At 43.2% G+C, this 18,170-nt stretch overlaps 1 protein-coding gene and 1 pseudogene across 2 annotated transcripts; one reads left to right on the forward strand and one right to left on the reverse strand.

Moving 5' to 3' along the window:
* Window positions 1–290: 290 nt before the first annotated feature.
* On the reverse strand, window positions 291–16,030 carry SDR16C5 (short chain dehydrogenase/reductase family 16C member 5; the record flags this gene model as incomplete). The annotated part of the gene is made up of 6 exons (XM_080938524.1): window positions 291–384; window positions 3,451–3,576; window positions 4,469–4,613; window positions 8,248–8,347; window positions 11,978–12,109; window positions 15,698–16,030. The coding sequence occupies 6 exons, from the start codon at window positions 16,028–16,030 to the stop codon at window positions 291–293; spliced, it is 930 nt and encodes a 309-aa protein (XP_080794650.1).
* On the forward strand, window positions 13,405–14,279 carry LOC308437377 (tubulin beta-4B chain-like; annotated as a pseudogene). The gene has a single exon. The product of its transcript is annotated as a tubulin beta-4B chain-like (transcript).
* Window positions 16,031–18,170: the final 2,140 nt, after the last annotated feature.

Below are 18,170 nucleotides of genomic sequence, written 5' to 3' on the forward strand. Positions count from 1 at the left end.
CACACACACACACACACACACACACACACATTGCTGAGTTCACTGTTATAGTTGTTGAAATGGGAATGATATAGAGCTATTTTTATTTTTCAAACACCAAACAAAAACACAGCCAACAACAACAAAAGAAAACAGTAATATTGCATTTAAACGACAGCGGAAAGACATTCTGGTCCACAGCAGGACATCTTTGTCTTTGGATTCTTTCAGGCAGAAGAAATACCTTTCTTCCTTAAACTCAGCCTGATGTAGCAATGGGTCTCAGACAACACAGGGCATGGGACTTATCATTAAGATTTCTTTTTTTGGCCAGTGAAGCCATCCATCACATGAAAGACTCCCAGGTAGTCAGCTATAAGTATTCCTGTCTTGACGGGCAAGAAGCTAAAAAAGAACATAAGAGTAAACATCTTGGTTATCATCTGTGAAAACACCTTTGCTAGGTGTCACTTTTGTAGAGGAGTTGCATGTTCAAACTCGCATCATGGAGACTTGAGCCCAGAGGACTCATCCTCTGTTTATGATATTCAGTCCAATTGTTTTGGTCTCTAACACATCACGGGTTTAGAGTATGGTGTGTTCTCTAAAGCTTCCATTTCAGAGAGCTATGAATGCCGGCACACCTTCAGAGCAGATGGATCTGGCTTAGGTAACTTACCAGCTTGTAGGCCTTCATGTCCTCATGCAACAGCTGAGGGCAATCCTTTCTAAGATCACTGGGAGGAGGAGATGCAACAGGTCCTCCTGCTGTTGGCCACCTGACCTAAGACAATTATCTCTTCCGTCCCCATCGGTGCCTGGGAAAACTCACAGACACCCTGACCACCATCCCACGCTATACCCCTGTTGACCTTGAGACTAACATTGCAGACAGAGTAAAGTGACAAGCAGATAAAGAAAACCTAAGATTTGTTTTAGGGGTGGGGTGTGAGGCCACCGGGGTACTGTGTGTTCTTCCCAGCTTCAGCACTGATAAACTGTTAACATATTGGAGGGTTTCCCATCGGCGTGTCCAGGCTGGTCTGAGATTTCCCTTTCTGGCTTAATTTTTAAGTATGCTACGTAGGACACTCAGGATAACTTCTTTTGGTAGGGGTGGGGCTTTTGAGATAGGATGGCTGCAAACTCATAGCAGTGTTCACATTCCAGCCTCCCTAATGCTAGGATCACAGGTATGGCACACCCTAAATACCTACCCTACTTGTCCATTACCTTTTCTTCTCTGACTTACTTCCACTCCTAAGAAGACAATTCCTGTCATGGTAAGGGGTTTCTCTGTGTCTTGTTCTTTTGTGTGATCCCAGATCCTTGGATTCGAATGGTGAATGGTTCACACATTGCTCTCTGTGTGTCGTTGGAAGGACTGTCTGATGTCATTTCTTTTATCAGCCTGTTTGTTTTTCCTCTGCTTCTCCAGAATGATCTAGCACCTTTCCCAAAAACATGGCCTGAAATGGGTGTACCATTAAAGAAATGTGATTTCCACAATTACTCAGAGAAAAAGAAATGAAGCTTCACGTTCTAGAGTTGGCTTTGTCGTGGTACCATCTGCTACTATGCAGGAAAGAGCCGGCTGTGTGGTGGAAATACACGCTGTCCAATAACCAGACATTATGCTAATCTGAGTGCACTGCCAACCATGGCCAGCAATTTGTGGCCAAGAGAACTGAGGCCAGGAGAACACGGGACATGCAAGAATTACAGGTTTGATAAAGAGCAGGGTCATAACCCTGGGTTTCAAATTGCTACTTAAAGTCTCCTTGTTCTGCCTCCCACAGCCTTGTCAGCCACAGGGGTCCATCCTGTGGTGAAGAAAGTAAGGAAAAGGAAAGGATGGAAGAATGATCTGTGTTAATGGTAAAGGTATGTCTGTGGCTGTCAGTCATACGAGAACTTGAAGGATGATACCTATACTCAATCAGTCGAAGAACCATCACTGTCATAGGGAGTGCAGCTGTATTCAGAACTGGTGGACCAAGATAGAAGCAAGAAGACAGAAGAGAGACCTATTCAACTCAACAGGAAGTGGTGGCTGGTTGTAGAGTGTGCTCCTTGGGAAGTGCAGATGCTGTGAGGGGAGGCACAAGCATGGAGTAACACTGATACTGGGCGGAGAGACTGGGCTGAACAGTGGACCTGGCCATTTAACAGCTGGCTGTACCCGGGTCAGTGTGCCCCAGCTGCTACTGCTGAATTCCAGAAATGAATTTCAGTCTGGTCATAAGGTCAGTGTGTGTGGGAGGGGGATGATTCTCCCTTTTTCCCCTTCCTTCCTTCCTTCCTTCCTTCCTTCCTTCCTTCCTTCCTTCCTTCCTTGTCTTCCTTCCTTCCTTTCTTCTTGCCTGCCTGTTTTCCTTCCTTCCTTCCTTTCCTTTCCTTCTTTCCTTCCTTCCTCCCTTCTTTCTTTCCTTCACTCCCTTTCCCTCTATTTTCTTCTTTCTTCCTTCAGCCTCTCATTTCTTTCTCTTCTCCTTCTCCCCCTCCCCCTTTCTTCTTCCAGTCTACTCTTTCCTTCCATTCCTTCATTTCTTTCTTTCCATTTTTCTTTTAATATGGCCTTCTTTCTTTCCCTCCTTCTTTCCTTTATCTTTGTTCCTTCCTATTTTCTTTCCTTCCTCCCTTTATCCTTCCTTTGTTCAGTTTCTTTCTCTCTTCCTTTCTTCTTTCCTTCCTCCCCCCTTCCTTTATTTTCTTCTTTTATTTCTTCCTCCCCGTTGCCTTTTTTCTTCTCTCTTTTCCTTCTTCTCATACCCCATCCCATCCTCCTTTTCCTTTCCTTTTTCCTTCTTTCCTTTCATTCTGTTTGTGTGTGTGTGTGTGTGTGTGTGTGTGTGTGTGTGTGTGCACGCGTGCGCGTGCTGGGGGGGGCACTAACAGGAGAACTGAGAGTCTAGTACAAGCCAGGCAAGCACTCCACTATCCACCCATACTCAGCCCTCCCCCCCTTTTTGTATGATTTTAAGATTTTTTTCCCTCTGGAATTTTGTAACTACTTCATTGGTAAAAATTATTATCAATTATCAGTTTAACCAACACTTCAAATTCTTAAAGTGTGTTGCTGACTCTCTGGTCCTGTACCTGAGGAAGCATTGATCCAGTATCTATGGTCATACAATCATCTCATAATGTGTGTAAGAACATCATTACTAAAGCAACCTAACAAGTTTTAAATCTGCCCAGAGTTCATTTTGTCAACACATTCATTTTTGACAACACAATCATTAAGATGTGAGATAAGGTCTCTGAACTTGTGGTGGTGGCGGCACCAAAACTGTACAAATTCAAAACTGTGTCAATAAAGGACCGTGGAGATGAAGACAAGCATGGAGAAGATTTTCCTTTAGAAAAGCCCATTGATTTAACGAGTGCTTGCTGACTGGTTCTTCCAGGTAGGACCTGGAATAAACGGTCAAATGGCACGTGGGGAGACATAGAAACAAATGCCATTACCTTTTTAAGAACATCATGAGGTATAAAAACTTAGGCATGTACAAGTACAGCTGTTCCTGCAGAATAGCATCCACAATTTTCCTAACTGCATAGTCTGGATCCAGAATTGGTAACAGAGTAGGACACCTAAGGAAGGAAACAAAACAAAACAAAAAAAACCTCAAGCTAAAAACATCATTCCTAAAGATTAAGGGTAAAACCTATAAGACATTGTTGTTATAACCCCACCTCTCTCAATTTCTGTATTTCCATATTTACTCGCTTCCTGTCAAAGTAGTGATGTCATGACTGGACTGTGAAATGGGAACCCATTGTAAATCAATGTATTCACAAGACTCATCCATGTAAAAACCTCGTTGAACGGTCTAAGTGTGAAGTCACTGGAAACAAACTGGGTTAACTTCATAAGACACACGGCTGGGTACTTGTGTCAGTTAGGGCCCGAACGTGTTCCCCAAATTTACACTTAAGCCTAATATCCACGTGATAGATATGGATCAGGACTTGTATCTTAAAAAGTAATGATAAGGTCATAAGCACTGAGCCTTTCTGAATGGGACTGGCTATGAGCTTCACTCCACCCTGGCTCTTGAACTTACAGCGTGTAGTGGGTGAGATCTTTCTGTGGTTAATCCACATGTGGTATTATTTATGGAATCCTGTGGTTAATCAAGACATGTGGTGCTCTTTTAAGGAATCTGAGAGCTGTTTTTCCTTCAATGATTTCTAGCTTTCCTGGAGTCATGGAAGGGGTCTGAATGGTATCAGGTGGAAGAGAGGGACTATGGCCAAGACAGGAAACAGAGAAGCAGATCTGGGGCCATAGGATGGGTACTAGTTGGGCACTGTAATCATTATTAATCAGTTCCTTAAACACACATGTATCAGGGGCAATTCTGAAACCACTTGTGTATCAGAAAATGTGTTAAAAAAAGATCCAAGCAACTCAAAGAGAAGAATAAAATTGAATGGGCAGAGAGTCAGTTTGGATGCCTTTAAAATCAAAAGGTATACTTACTTAGTAGTGCAACCTTCAAACATTCCAGTTTTTATAAAGAATGGGCACACAATAGTGGTTTTGATCCCCCGTTGTTTTTGAGCAACTGTTTCAATAAACATAGATTCTGCAAATCCAAGGGCTGCAAATTTACTTGCACAATAGTCTGGAAGAGAGAGAAAACTAAAGTGTATAAGTCTGCCCAGTCTTCTTGCATTCTGTGTCATTGTGCAGCTCAGAAATTGCATTATTTATGATCTGAAGATTAATGACAACCTTGCATTGAGCAAGTGTCTTGACTCCATCTTTCCTAAAGCTAATAATTAGTATTAGCTTTTTTGCAGTTACATTGTGCTGGCTAGTTTTAAATCAATTCAACACAGAGCTATTGAGAAAATGCCTGGATAAGATGTGGGCTGTAGGCTGGTTTGTAGAGTATTTCTTAACTAGTGATTATTTGGGAGGTCTAGCCCATTGTGCGTGGTGGTCCTGGGTTTTATAAGAAAGCAAGATGAGCAAGCCAGTAAGGAGTACTACTTTATGGCTTTTGGACCAGCTCTTGCCTCCAGGTTGTTACCCTGTTTGAGTTCTTGCCTTTACTTCCTTCCACAATAAACAGTGATGAGGAAGCAGAAGACAAACAAACTCTTTCCTCCCAAGTGACTATGGTCATGGTGTTTCATCAGAGCAATAGTAATCTTAACTAAGTCACCTGCATTTTAAAATACAGAATGTACACTGGTTTTTATTCTATTATGAGAAAGCAACTCTCAACAGATTGCAATGATATAAGATATAACTTTTATATGCTGGGAGAAACTAACAATGTCATGTGACTTGCTTTATTGTGATTTAGAACCAGATTCATGTATTTCTGAGGTCTGATGGAATTGAAAAGCTTTTAAACAACATGGCATTAAGGTCACTTGTAATGGTAACAGCAACAGAGGATGTGGCAATCATTTCAAAAGGTTTTTTATTTTTTGTATGGGGAGGAATATGTAGTGAATAGCACGGAACATGGGTACTGAAGTAATATGCTAATAAACAAGTAGATTATGTGATGAGAAAAGCTGCTATGTGCTCCTTTAGACCACATAGTTTTACTTATAAGTCAATGTTTTGTTGAGCTGGTATCAACTGTTACACAGGACATAGAATGGTCAGTGGTCATTTCAAATATATTAACCCCATTTAGCATAAATATATAGGACACTACAAAAAATAGCAAGTTAGATAAGGATTTAAGCAAGAAGGATCAGTATGGTTTTTAGTACTGAGAAGTAAATGTTCTTCCAATCATAAATCTCAGATTGTCAGTATAATGAAAAAAATCAATAATTCAGTGGTTTAAAATGGTTTTAAATTGTCACACCAATACTACCTGTGCTATGTGCAAAATTACTAGAGGTATTCTTAAAAGCTTTGGCATTTGTCTTAGTTAGAGTTTTACTGCTGTGAACAGACCATGACCAAGGCAACTTTTATAAGGACAACATTTAAGTGGATGGCTTACAGTTCAAAGGTTCAGTCCATTTTCATCAAGATGGAAGCATAACAGTACCCAAGCGGGCATGGTAGAACATGAGCTGAGAGTTTTTTTTATTGGACGTTTTATGTATTTACATTTCAAATGTTATCCCCTTTCCTGGTTTCCCCTCTGGAATCCCCCTAACCCATCCCCCTCCTTCTACTTCTATGAAAGTACCCCCTCCCCCCTCTCACTACTACCTCACTGCCCCGGTATTCCCTTACACTGGGGAATTGAGTCTTCACAGGACCAAGGGTCTTTCCTCCTACTGATGTGGAGTTGAGAGTTCTACATCTTCATCTGAAGGCTGCTAGAAGACTGGCTTCCAGGTAGGTAGGGTGAAGGTCTTAAAGCGCATGCCCACAGTGACACATCTGCTCCAACAAGGCCATACCTACTCCAATATGGCCACACTTCTGAATAGTGCTACTCCCTGGACCAAGCATCTACAAACCATCACAGCATTACTGGGAAGCGATAGAACCATTAGGAGGAAGAGCCTAGTGAAAGAAAGTTAGGAGGCAACTGGGAATATGCATAGGAGGAGACTGAGACTGGATCCGCCATCTTTGTTTCTCAACTGACACAGGGTAAGCTGGTTTCCTTTGTCACATGCTCCTGTGTGATTCATTGCTTCACGTTGTCCCCAAAACAAGGCCCCAGAACCAAGAAGAAAAGCTCTTAAAACTGTGAACCCAAATAAACCCATCCTCCTTTCAAGCTGACTATCTCAAGTATTTTGTCTTGGTGGGGAGGAGCTAGAATACTAGTCCCGAGAAGTGGGGCTAACTGTGAAAACTGCGTGGTGTGATTCAGAAGCTGTTGAAAGGATTTTGTCCCATACTCCAAAGCAGCAGAGCACAGACTGAAGCCTCTTCAACTGTGAGCCAAGTAAGTCCTTACTTATTTTTCCACATCGGTGGGATCTGATCTTCACAATCATGTTGGCCAGATGCTGTCTCTATGAGGTATAGACTACAAGGACCTATTTAAACTCTGTCTTCTTTGAGAGAACAAAGGACCTTCTTACACCTCTTACTTCACTTGAAAATGTAGGGGGAAAGGAGCATTTTTTTTTTTTTTTTGGTCCATGCTGTGCATTCTGTTTTAAGTCATATTTGCTTTAAGAGAATGCCTGGGGGCTGGAGAGATGGCTCAGAGGTTAAGAGCACTGGCTGCTCTTCCAGAGGTCCTGAGTTCAAATCCTAGCATTCACATGGTAACTTACAACTATCTGTAATGGGATCTGATGCCTTCTTCTGGTGTGTCTGAAGACCGCTACAGTGTACTCACATACATGAAATAAAGAGAGAGAGAGAGAGAGAGAGAGAGAGAGAGAGAGAGAGAGAGAGAGACAGAGAGAGAGAGACAGAGAGAGAGACAGAGAGAGAGAGAGACAGAGAGAGAGAGACAGAGAGAGAGACAGAGAGAGAGACAGAGAGAGAGAGAGAGACAGAGAGAGAGACAGAGAGAGAGAGAGAGACAGAGAGAGAGACAGACAGAGAGAGAGACAGAGAGAGAGAGAGAAAGGATGTCTGAATTCTGTGATTGAAAATGACTTGAGAAGGAATAAAAGCTAGGTAGATTTTTTTTTGTATACTATTGGCAATGCTTCCTTTGCATCCACTTCCAAGAGGCATGCATATATCTTCACTCTGTTGTGAAGCAGCCACTATGAGTGACAAAAGCCAGGTTGCAAGTGTCAGGTTTTCAGGCCTCAGGAAAGCAACACAAGGGAAGAGGGTAGAAGGAGAAAATGGAAGAGAAGGATCTAGAAATGCTCCTAGGCTCTTCCGAATTGTCTGATAAGGTACTTCTTAGAGAGCTGTTGGTCTCTGACATCCTGATAAACAGACAGAACTCAGGACTTGCACAATCTGCATTATCAGCAGAGCCTTTGTAAGGGGCTATGATACAGAGGCCAAGACCACACTGTGGGAAATACAGAAGGTTTTGATTTGTTTCTCACCTGTTGGTGTGGCATTCTTACATCTAAATATTGCAGACGAAACCAAGATAGAAAGATTGAGTTCCAGGCCATCTTTGTCTTAAAAGTCTAACCCTGTCTCACTAAACCAAACCAAACCAAACCAAACCAAGCCAAACCAAACCAAACCAAACCAAACCAAACCAAACCAAACCAAACCAAACCACCAGAACACTAAAAACTTCAAAATAGTCTCTCCTGCCCATTTGTTAGGTGTCACACCCACAGGCGGTGTGAGGCAGACTTCTGGAGCGTTATTATTATTGTCAAGACTTCTCTTACCTGACAGCCCATTTACTCCAACTAATCCAGCTGAACTTGAAATGCAAACCAAATGGCCATGGTTGTTAGCAATCATGGCAGGCAGGAAGGCTTTGTACATCTAAAAAGAAAAAAGGAAGATTTTAATACCCAGCAGCACATTATATGCTTTCTCCAGATGTGAAAATGGCTGCTGTGCTTGACACTATTGTAAGTTAATAAAATGACCTAAAAATATTGGATATAAGAACTTAAGCACCTATTAAAGGATATTTTAAACTGATTGTTAAACCAGCATCTCCCCATGAAGTTGTCAATAATATTAAAAGTGGCACAGGAAAATCTTAGTTGCAACACCCACAATCCAAAAATCCCATGAGTACTTATAGATATCATTTTTTAGATGCATATTGTGTCCCCTTCCTCAGCTTAACATGGTTCACAAGACACCCTGCTTCCATTAAGAAAGAACTGTGTTTTAAAGCAATTTCTGTTCCTTTGAACGATGGTCTTTTAATGTTAATTCATAAAATAAACTATGTTTTTGAGATAGTGGGTGCTTAGTCTGTGTCTCAGTCATGCAGAATATATATATTTTTAAAACTGGGAACCTGGATGTGGTGCACATATATATACATACACAGATGCACATATTCAGAAATGTATGTGTACAGACAACATATACTGCACATTTGGGACAAGAGAAGTAGTTCCAGTAGAGACACAGTAGTTACTAACTGGTAGATCTTTTCATTTTTCTTCTGAAGATCATGCAGGACACCAAGAATACCAGTGGCAACACTATATGTCAGCAAAAGTGGAGATGGGAAAGAAAAACTCGACATGTGCTTTAAAGCTTCTGACAGAGCACTGGGAAAGGTGAGAAGTATGGAGGGGACCTGAAGTCTTCTGAAAGTCCTCTCAAGAGAGAGAGCCTTGTTTACGGAAGCTGAGTTACACACAGCACTGAAACTCAATGGATAGCAAACTGAGAGGCAGGAAGGGGCCACAGGAAGAGTATAGATGTGGGAAAAGGCTAGTCAGGAAATGTCAAAAATAAAACCTCTGGGCCTGGATGCAGCACTATGAGAGTCAGGGATGAGTTCCTTAGTGATGGTGACATATGCTTTTTCCAGGCAGGTCCCAAGTTAGGTCTCAATTTGCCTACAACATACCCAATTAACACTTGTTTATTAATAATGCCTCTTTTACTTCCCAAAGTGTCCTTGTGCAGGCAATGATAAATTCCCTTAATCATGCCAAAATAAATTTACTTACTACCTATTATTAAATAAACAAACAAACAAAAACCCCAAATATGCAAAAAGCTCCTAATGTAAAATATCCAGGAAATTGAGGTCACAATGAAATATCAAACCCGAGGATAACAGGTAGAGAAGAGAGCAAATATTCCCACCTTAAAGGGCTAATAAATATCTTTAACAAAATTATAGAAAAATTCCCTAACTTAAAGAAAGAGATGCCCATAAATATAGGAAGCTTACAGAATTCCAAACAGAATGGACCAGAAAAGAAATTCCTCAAGTCACATAATAATCAAAACACCAAATGCCCAAAATAAAAAGAAAATATTAAAAGCAGTAAGGGAAAAAGGTCAAGTAACATATAAAGGCAGATCTTTCAGAGTCACATCAGACTTCTCAACAGAGACTATGAAAGCTAGAAGATCCTGGACACATGTCATACAGATCCTAAGACAACATCCTAAGAGAACACCATTGCCAGCACAAACTACTATATCTAGCAAAACTCTCAATTAACATAGATGGAGAAATGAAAACATTCATTGACAAAACCAAATTTACATCATATCTTTCAAAAAATCCAGCCCTACAAAAATAATAGGTGGAAAACTGCAATATAAAGAGGGAAACTACACCCTAGAAAAATCAGAAAAGTAATCTTTCAATTGACCCAAAAGAAGATAGCTACACAAACATAATTCCAACTCTAACAACTAAATAACAGGGAACAATAATCATCAATTCCTAATATCTCTCAACATCAATGGACTCAATCCCCGAATAAAAAGACGTAGACTAAAAGACTGGAGTTGTAAAGAGGACCTAACATTTTTCTGCATACAGGAAACATACCTCAGCAACAAAGACAGACACTACCTCAGAGTAAAAGGCTGGAAAAAAATTTTCCAAGCAAATGGTCCCAGGAAACAAACTAGAGTAGCCATTTTAATATCAATTAAAGTTGACTTTCAACCAAAAGTTATCATAAAAGATAAGAAATGACATTTCATTCTTATCAAAGGAAAAGAAAAAAATAAAGAGACAAAGTTTGAAGCAAAGACTGAAGCATAGGCCATCCAGAAACTGCCCTACCTAAAGATCCAGCCCATATATGGCCGCCAAACCCTGACAATATTGTGGATGCCAAGAAGTGCATCCTGACAGGATCCTTATTTAGCTGTCTCCTGAGAGACTCTGCCAGATCATGACAAAAGCAGAGGTGGATGCTCACAGCCATCCATTGATCTGAGGATGGTGTCCCTAATGGAAGAGTTAGAGAAAGGATTGAAGGAGCTGAAGGATTTTGCAACTCCATAAGAACAACAATACCAAACAACCAGGGCTCCCAGGGACTGAACCACTATCCAAAGAGTAGAAATGGATGGACTCATGCCTCCAGCTGTATATGTAGCAGAGGATGGCCTTGTTGGCCATCAATGGGAGGAGAAGCCCTTGGTCTTGCTTGATCCCCCAATGTAGGGGAATTTTAGGGTGAGGAGGCAGGAGATGGTATGTGGGTAGGGAGCACTCTCATAGAAGAAGTGGGAGGGGCATGGCATAGGAGGTTTATGTAGGGGAAATAGTGAAAGGGGATAACATTTGAAATGTAAATAAAAATATATCTAATAAAAACAAAAAAAATTTAAGTTTGACATTCACTTTCAAACACCTCCCCAAATTACTGTAAGGAACTTAATACTTTCTCATTTTCTTTTTTAAAGAAAGGATAATGCCTAGGACCGCCTATCCATGACAAAGTTCTTGGATGTTCAATCACTATATAAAATAGTGAAGTACTTACATATTACCACACACATCCTTGTTCTACTTTAAATCACCTCTAGGTCAAATGCCCAAGAGAGAGTAAAGATGGATAAATAGTTCTTAGACTGTCTTAGTTAAGCCTGAAAACAAGGACAGTCTGCCCATGTTTGGCACAGAGACAGTGATTAGATGTGTAGATGTGAAATTGGCAGACAGGGAAACTGATCATGCATGCAGGACATATGGGCCAGCCTCCGGCGTTTGCTGGCCATCAATGAATGATAGCCCAGTGATAAGGACAGTTCTGTTTTTGAAAGATAGCGCCATCACTGGTAGAGGTTCTGGGAGCTTCAAGGCCACCTTGGATCTTCAGAGGTAAGGGGAAGGGTTGAGGGGAGGGGCCATGTGATGGAGGGAGGGGAGAGGGGAGCTGTCATTGGGAATAAGTAAGTTAATGAGTAATAAATAAGTAAGTTAATAGATAAACAGAGAGAACAACTGAGTAGACAAATGCAAAATTTAGATGTTAAACTGGGATGTAGCTCATTGTTTCAACAGGTACATAGGTTGTGTAAGGACCTGTGTGGATGCCTAACCTTCCCCCCATGATTAAGCTGTGTGCATTTTACTTAGAGACCGATAATATTGCTAAGAGCAAGAGAAAAATACTTTAGAATGCCAGAGTAAGTTTTCATTTAGTATGAGAATAGAAAACAAATCACCCATAAATGTGCTTTGAAGTTGACATCAAACGACTTTTCCATGAGGTCATCTGGGCAGTCCAGGAACTTTCTGCCTGTCACAATGCCAGCATTGTTGATGAGGATGGAAACATCGCCAACTTCCTTCTTAACCTGGATTGGATAAGAAGGGTGTCACCATCAGACAGGTAAGTCTGTATATCATCTCTTTCCCCAGAGGTGAATGTTGAAAAGCCACGATCCTTCTCCACTCCCACCCATCTTACTGCCTGTGCTTTGCAACCTTGTTTTATGGTTTGCACTGGTAATATATCATTTCAGCCGAGTGACAGATATAAGAACAGCTTTACTATAACCCAACAGCATACAGACCCCATCCTGGCATACGCAGAGGTAGGGAGAAGGTAGGAGCCAATGAAAAGAAAGATAACTTATACTTTGAACACAAGGCAGATTAGAATCTTCCTGACTTATTTTCCTCACCAGACTGTTTTTCTTCTTTCCACCTCAAAATTTTGGGAACACCACCTTCAAGTCATGTTTGTTATTGAAATACAAGGCATCTGAGTACTGTCAACATTAGAACTAAGGGTTCCAGGTGACACAGTGGTCCCTTTGCCTCTTATAAGCCTTCAGTTAGTCATCTTGACTCCTAGTGGGCACAAGGCTGGTTGGTACTGTCCCTCTGTTCGCCTTTGTGTTCTGAATTCCACCAGTGCAATTTAGATCACACAGTGTCAGTAACATACACCATTTAGAAAGGACCACCCAGAGCAGTTATCATGTGTTCATAAATGGGGTTCACACACAGTTCCTGTTGTAGCTCTAGCTGTTAGGGTGTGTGCATGTCTGTGTGTATGTGTGTGTATGCTCATGCATGTCTGTGCATGTATGAGTATGTGAGTGTATGTGGATGTATGCTCATGTGGGTGTAGGTGTATGTGTGTGTATGCATGCATGTGACTGTGTTTGTGTAAAGAATGGATAGTGTAAAGTTCATCACAATAGCGCAGAGTGGTACTAGTGAAGGCAATATCACCGTGGAAGGTGGGAGCTGTTGTTGTGGAAGGCCTGGGTTTAGAACAGGTGACATGCTGTGCCAGTTTTCGCATAAAACAGTGGAAAAAAAATCTAAATACTAGTCTGCTTTGGAAAGAGGCTAGTAGTTCATTAAATTGAACTTGATTAGCAAGGAGAGCAGCAATAAGAGTAGAAACCAGATTGCCCAACAAAGGGGCAAATGTCAATAAATTTGGGATAGAAACAAGAACCTGCTGGAAGGCTCTGGGCTGGCGTGCTAGTAACTTATTCTAAAACTCTTGGATGGCCAGCGTGAATGCCCCAACAGCTCAGGTTTCCATCCACCACCTATTAGAAGTAACAGGCGAACTTGTGCGCCTGCTCCTCCCTAAGTGTTCCTCCTCTCCAGCTGCTCCTCAGTCGCCTCCATGAGGGAGATCGTGCACCTGCAGGCTGGGCAGTGCAGCCACCAGATGGGCACCAGGTTCTGAGAGGTAATGAGCGACGGGCATGGCACTGATCCCACTGCCACGTACCACGGAGTAGAGACCTCCAGCTGGGGCGCATCAACGTGTGTGCTACAACGAGGCCACAGGTGGCAAGTATGTGCCCCGCGCCGTGCTCGTGGACTTGGGGCCCTTCGGGCAGATGTGATAATTTTGTTTTTAGTCTGAGTGTGGCTGGGAACAACTGAACCAAGGGGCACTACACAGAAGGTGAAGAGCTGGTTGACTCAGTGTGGGAGGTTGTGAGGAAGGAAGCGGAGAACTGTGACTGCCTGCAGGGCTTCCAGCTGACCCACTCCCTGGGTTGGGGGTCTGGGTCTGGGATGGGTACCAGAACCAGGAGTACCCGGACAGAATCATGAACACCTCCAGTGTGGTACCTTCCCCCAAGGTGTCAGACACAGTGGTGGAGCCCGACAGTGCCACCCTTTCAGTCCACCAGCTGGTTGAAAACACAGATGAGACCTATTGCATTGATAATAAAGCGCTCTAAGCCATCTGCTTCAGAACCTTAAAGCTAACCACACCCACTTACGGTGACCTGAACCACCTAGTGTCGGCCATCATGAGTCGGGTACCCACTTACCTACGATTCCCTGGCCAGCTAAATGCTGACCTGCGGAAACTGGCTGTAAATATGGTGCCCTTCCCTCGCTTGCACTTCCTCATTCCTGGTTTCGCTCCTTTGAGGAGCTGGGGAATTCCGTGCCCTGACAGTTCCTGAGCTCACCCAGCAGATGTTTGATGCCAAGAACAAGATGGCTGCCTGTCTTTTGTGTCTGAGTATTGACTCATGATTGCTGAGGCCTGGCTAGAAAAGCTGTTTGTAGTTAGTGAAGTCGGTATGTTAATCAGCATGCCTCACAGGTAAACAGGTGCAGCTGGCCAGTTGTGAGCACTTGGGATGCGATCCCAGAGAAAGCCTGGGTGCGTTTATCAGGTTTGGATCTTCAGACTTTATCAGGCAGTCTGTAGTCGGAATTAATGGTAAAAAAACAAAACAAAACAACCCCCAAGCCCAAAACAACAACAACCAGAAAAAAACAAAAAAAGGGAAGTAGAAAGGCTGTTGGAGCAAGCAGGCTTGGTTGCCATTTTTTCACTAAATTCAGCAAAACTTCCTCCCCTAGTTGGCCCCAGGAGAGAAGTGCGTGGTGTATGCATCCCAGTGTGGATATAATGAAACAGAGTCTTTATGGGGGGCAAGTCTTGATGAGCTAACAGCCTGTCTGCCAATATACCTGAGTTTCAGCTTCCTGAAACTTTAAAAGTCCACCTATGTTATTGCCAAAGAAGTATTTAGAGCAGTGATCTCAACCTTCCTCATGTTGCGACCTTTTCTCACAGTTCCTCATGTTATGGTGACCCCCCCCCAACCATAAAGTCATTTTGTTGCCACTTCACAACAGTAATTTCGCTACTGTAATGGATTATACTGCAAATATCTGATATAAAGGATATCTCATATTTAACCTCTATGAATGGGTTATTCAACTTGAAATGTTCGTGACCCACAGATCGATAACTAATGACTTAGAGGATCTGGGGGTCAATTAATTAATTCAGTGATAGAGCAAGTTCTTAGGAAGTACCAAGGCAGTGGGTTCGAGCTCCACCACCACCAAAACCAAAGAAGTGTTCTTGGGATAAATATTCTCATTTTCTTCTGAGTACCCGTGGAAAACACATATTTAAATGGAAGACATGGGGTAGAATGGACCGTGGGGTAGCCCACGATCGAACTCTGACCAAACAGCGAAACCCATATATCGTGTGGTCTTGGGCACAGCATTTGACATCTGTTTTTTACCCCTCAACTAAGGATGCTTCGACCTCTTGCTCCTTCCAGAGCACAGGGTACCACCCAGGAGTCCAGAAACTCAAGTGCTGGCCATTTCTTTGTTAACCATCAACCCTAATGCTAAAGGAAACTACATGCCCATACAGATTCACTATTCTGTTTTCAAAGGAGAATAATAATTAATTTACCCTAGAGTGTTATGATATGCTAGATACAGGGTATTTAGCCAAACATTTTGCATGCAATAAGAACGAAAGGTTCCAAATTCCCCTCTTCCACCTCCACCCCTCGGACTATTTGTAATGTAGAGAAATATTGAAGACTGAGAGGCCAATGAGTAAAACAGGCGCATGCCAAGGTAATTGCATAGGGTTCTCACAACACACACAAACCAGTGAGGGTCCCCCGGTGTACCTGGTCAGCCACCCTGTACACTTCTTCCCTCCGGCTGCAGTCGCAGGTGTACGCATGCGCTCTGACGGCTCCTGCTTCCTGAGCTTTCCGACAGGTCTCCTCGTTTGACTCCTTATTCACATCCCAGAGAATGAGCACTGACCCCAGGCGGGCGAATTGCAACGCCAAGAGCCTTCCCAGTCCGCTCCCAGCGCCGGTTATGAGGACGATCTCACCGGCAACATTCTTCCGTGGCTTCGAGATCACATGAAAAAGTAGAGCCTCCAAAATACTCAACAGCGACTTCCCTAAGAAAACAAGCAAGTCCTTCGCCGATTCCAGGTTGCAAGGCATGTTCTGGCCAAACACCTTTAAAGCAAGAGAGAGTTAGCTCAGTTCCCCTTTCCTGAGTGGAAATGCCAAGAACGGGACGGAGCTGCTCTTTCCGGATGCTGACCCTGAACTCAGGAGCAGGCAGGAACCCCAGTGATGTACGATATCAGGCACACCGTCCACACATGGACCTCAAGTTCCATTCAGATATGCATGCCAGCTTTGTGTCACACACAACAACATTTGCTAATTGGCAGCCAGAACCACCTCACCCAAGCGTAGGCCAAGGGGTGTGCCTGTCTTTCTCTCTAGTTAACTTTTGCCGTACTATGAGTCCCGAAGTGAACCTCAACCACGCTGTCACATATGATGTTTATGATGTAACTCTGATGTTGTTATGTTTTTGTCTCCTTTTAGGTTTCTTTCTGTCTTACTTGCACTACAGGTCTTTTGTTTTGTGATACTATCTAAGATTTGAAGGCTAGGGATTTAGTTGAGTGTAATGTAAGAGGCTTGCGTAGAAAGTGTGATCCCCAACCTTATGGCAAAGAGACTTGAGACCAAAGGGGAAACTGTAAAATCCTATCTGCATAAAGCACCATTAGAGAATGAACTGGTTTTGCATAAACACCCTATTTTTCCTTCTCCAGCTGATTTTACATCAACACCCTAACTCCTTTCCCTAGGCTGAGGACCCCATTCAATCAGCTCCCCTTCACTTACGAGATCCGCCGGGAGTCTTGGTTGCCTTCTCTGCCTCTGTGAACCTTGGGGCAGTCTCCAATGTCCTCCTGGACCTTGATATCCTCTTTACCAGCCGAGTCTTAGCGCAGTTCTGTACCTGAGATGGGAACACTCTGTAGTTTATCTCCGTTCTGGCTCACAGTTATTCCCAGGGTTGGTTTGGATTCATAGTGCAGTTCACCAAAAAGGCACCCGACAGGCTTTTGTGAAGGGATATGGGGCTCTGAGCAGGATGCTCTATTGAAAGGCTCAGGTATAGGTTTCCAGAGTTAAAAGGACAGAAGGAAGCAACTCTTTAGTTTGTTGGCTGGCTGAAGGCCAACTAAACGTTGTTCGTGACTGTGGCTGGTTCGGTCCACCCTTAGAAGGGTTTAGCCCCTGAAAGTTGCTAGGGCCTAAACTAGTTTCTGGCTTATTCTACTCGTAAAACTGACAGGTGGAGGGAAAGTATATGTGACCTGCTTGCTCAAGGTCACTGTGCCAGCATAAGGCTAGGTTGGTTCCATTCCACGCTTATCAAGTATCAGCTTCGGTTGTTTCTCCATGTTCTGGGCTGGGGCTTCGACCTCATAACCTAAACTGTTCTAGATGAAGAAACAGATAGTCAGCAGACAATTGAGTCATTACAGGTGACAGTGTCCTGTTAGTGTCGTGGTGGTGGGAGACTTGGTCCAGATTGAGGCCTGGAAAGAAACAGGAGGCAAGGCCTGCTGAGCAGCGACCTGGCCAGTAATGAGCAGCCGGGGTCAGAGACTGAGCAGTCGATTTGTGGGTGTCAAGGCAGGCGTCTTTTGTTCATCTGGGGCTTTTGGGGGGGTGGTGGCGCTGCTTGGGAGGGTCACTAAAGTTCAGACTCAGATCTGTGGTTTAACGTTGGCCTCACAATACTTTGGATGCAACAACTCAGATCCTCTGCCAACTTTGCTCGGATTTAGTTCCAGAGCAACTTTTGGATGGTCAGGTCTCCGAGGCAATCTGTAATGATGCCTTGGGGGGGTCGTCTCCCATTTTAATATTCAGTCATGGGGAACATACCGGTATCCTTGTCAGGGTGTGTGCCAAATTATGCACACAGCAAGGGGACACTCTGGCCATTGCCACACAGAAGCATCTAACTTCCATTAGTCTTCCGATTAGAAAACACACAGCAGGTGACCCAGCAAGGCCACACTGTCCCCTTTCTGTCACAGCATTATATAATATCCTACCAGAAGACAGGGCTCTTTGCTCAGCACTATCTAGTCCTGTGGAGAAATGTCAGCATGATGCAAACTCTGGAACAAGTCCCGGCTTTTCCCCTGTCTTGGCAGATGTGTCTTAGGTACTTAGGAGCATGGCAGCATGTAGTAGCTCCATGCCAAGTTTTGGATTTCTTCTGTGTAAACATATGAGGAGAGAGATTGTAGAGATGGGCTCA

Source organism: Micromys minutus, assembly GCF_963924665.1.
Source record: "Micromys minutus genome assembly, chromosome: 26".
NCBI classification, from domain to species: domain Eukaryota; kingdom Metazoa; phylum Chordata; class Mammalia; order Rodentia; family Muridae; genus Micromys; species Micromys minutus.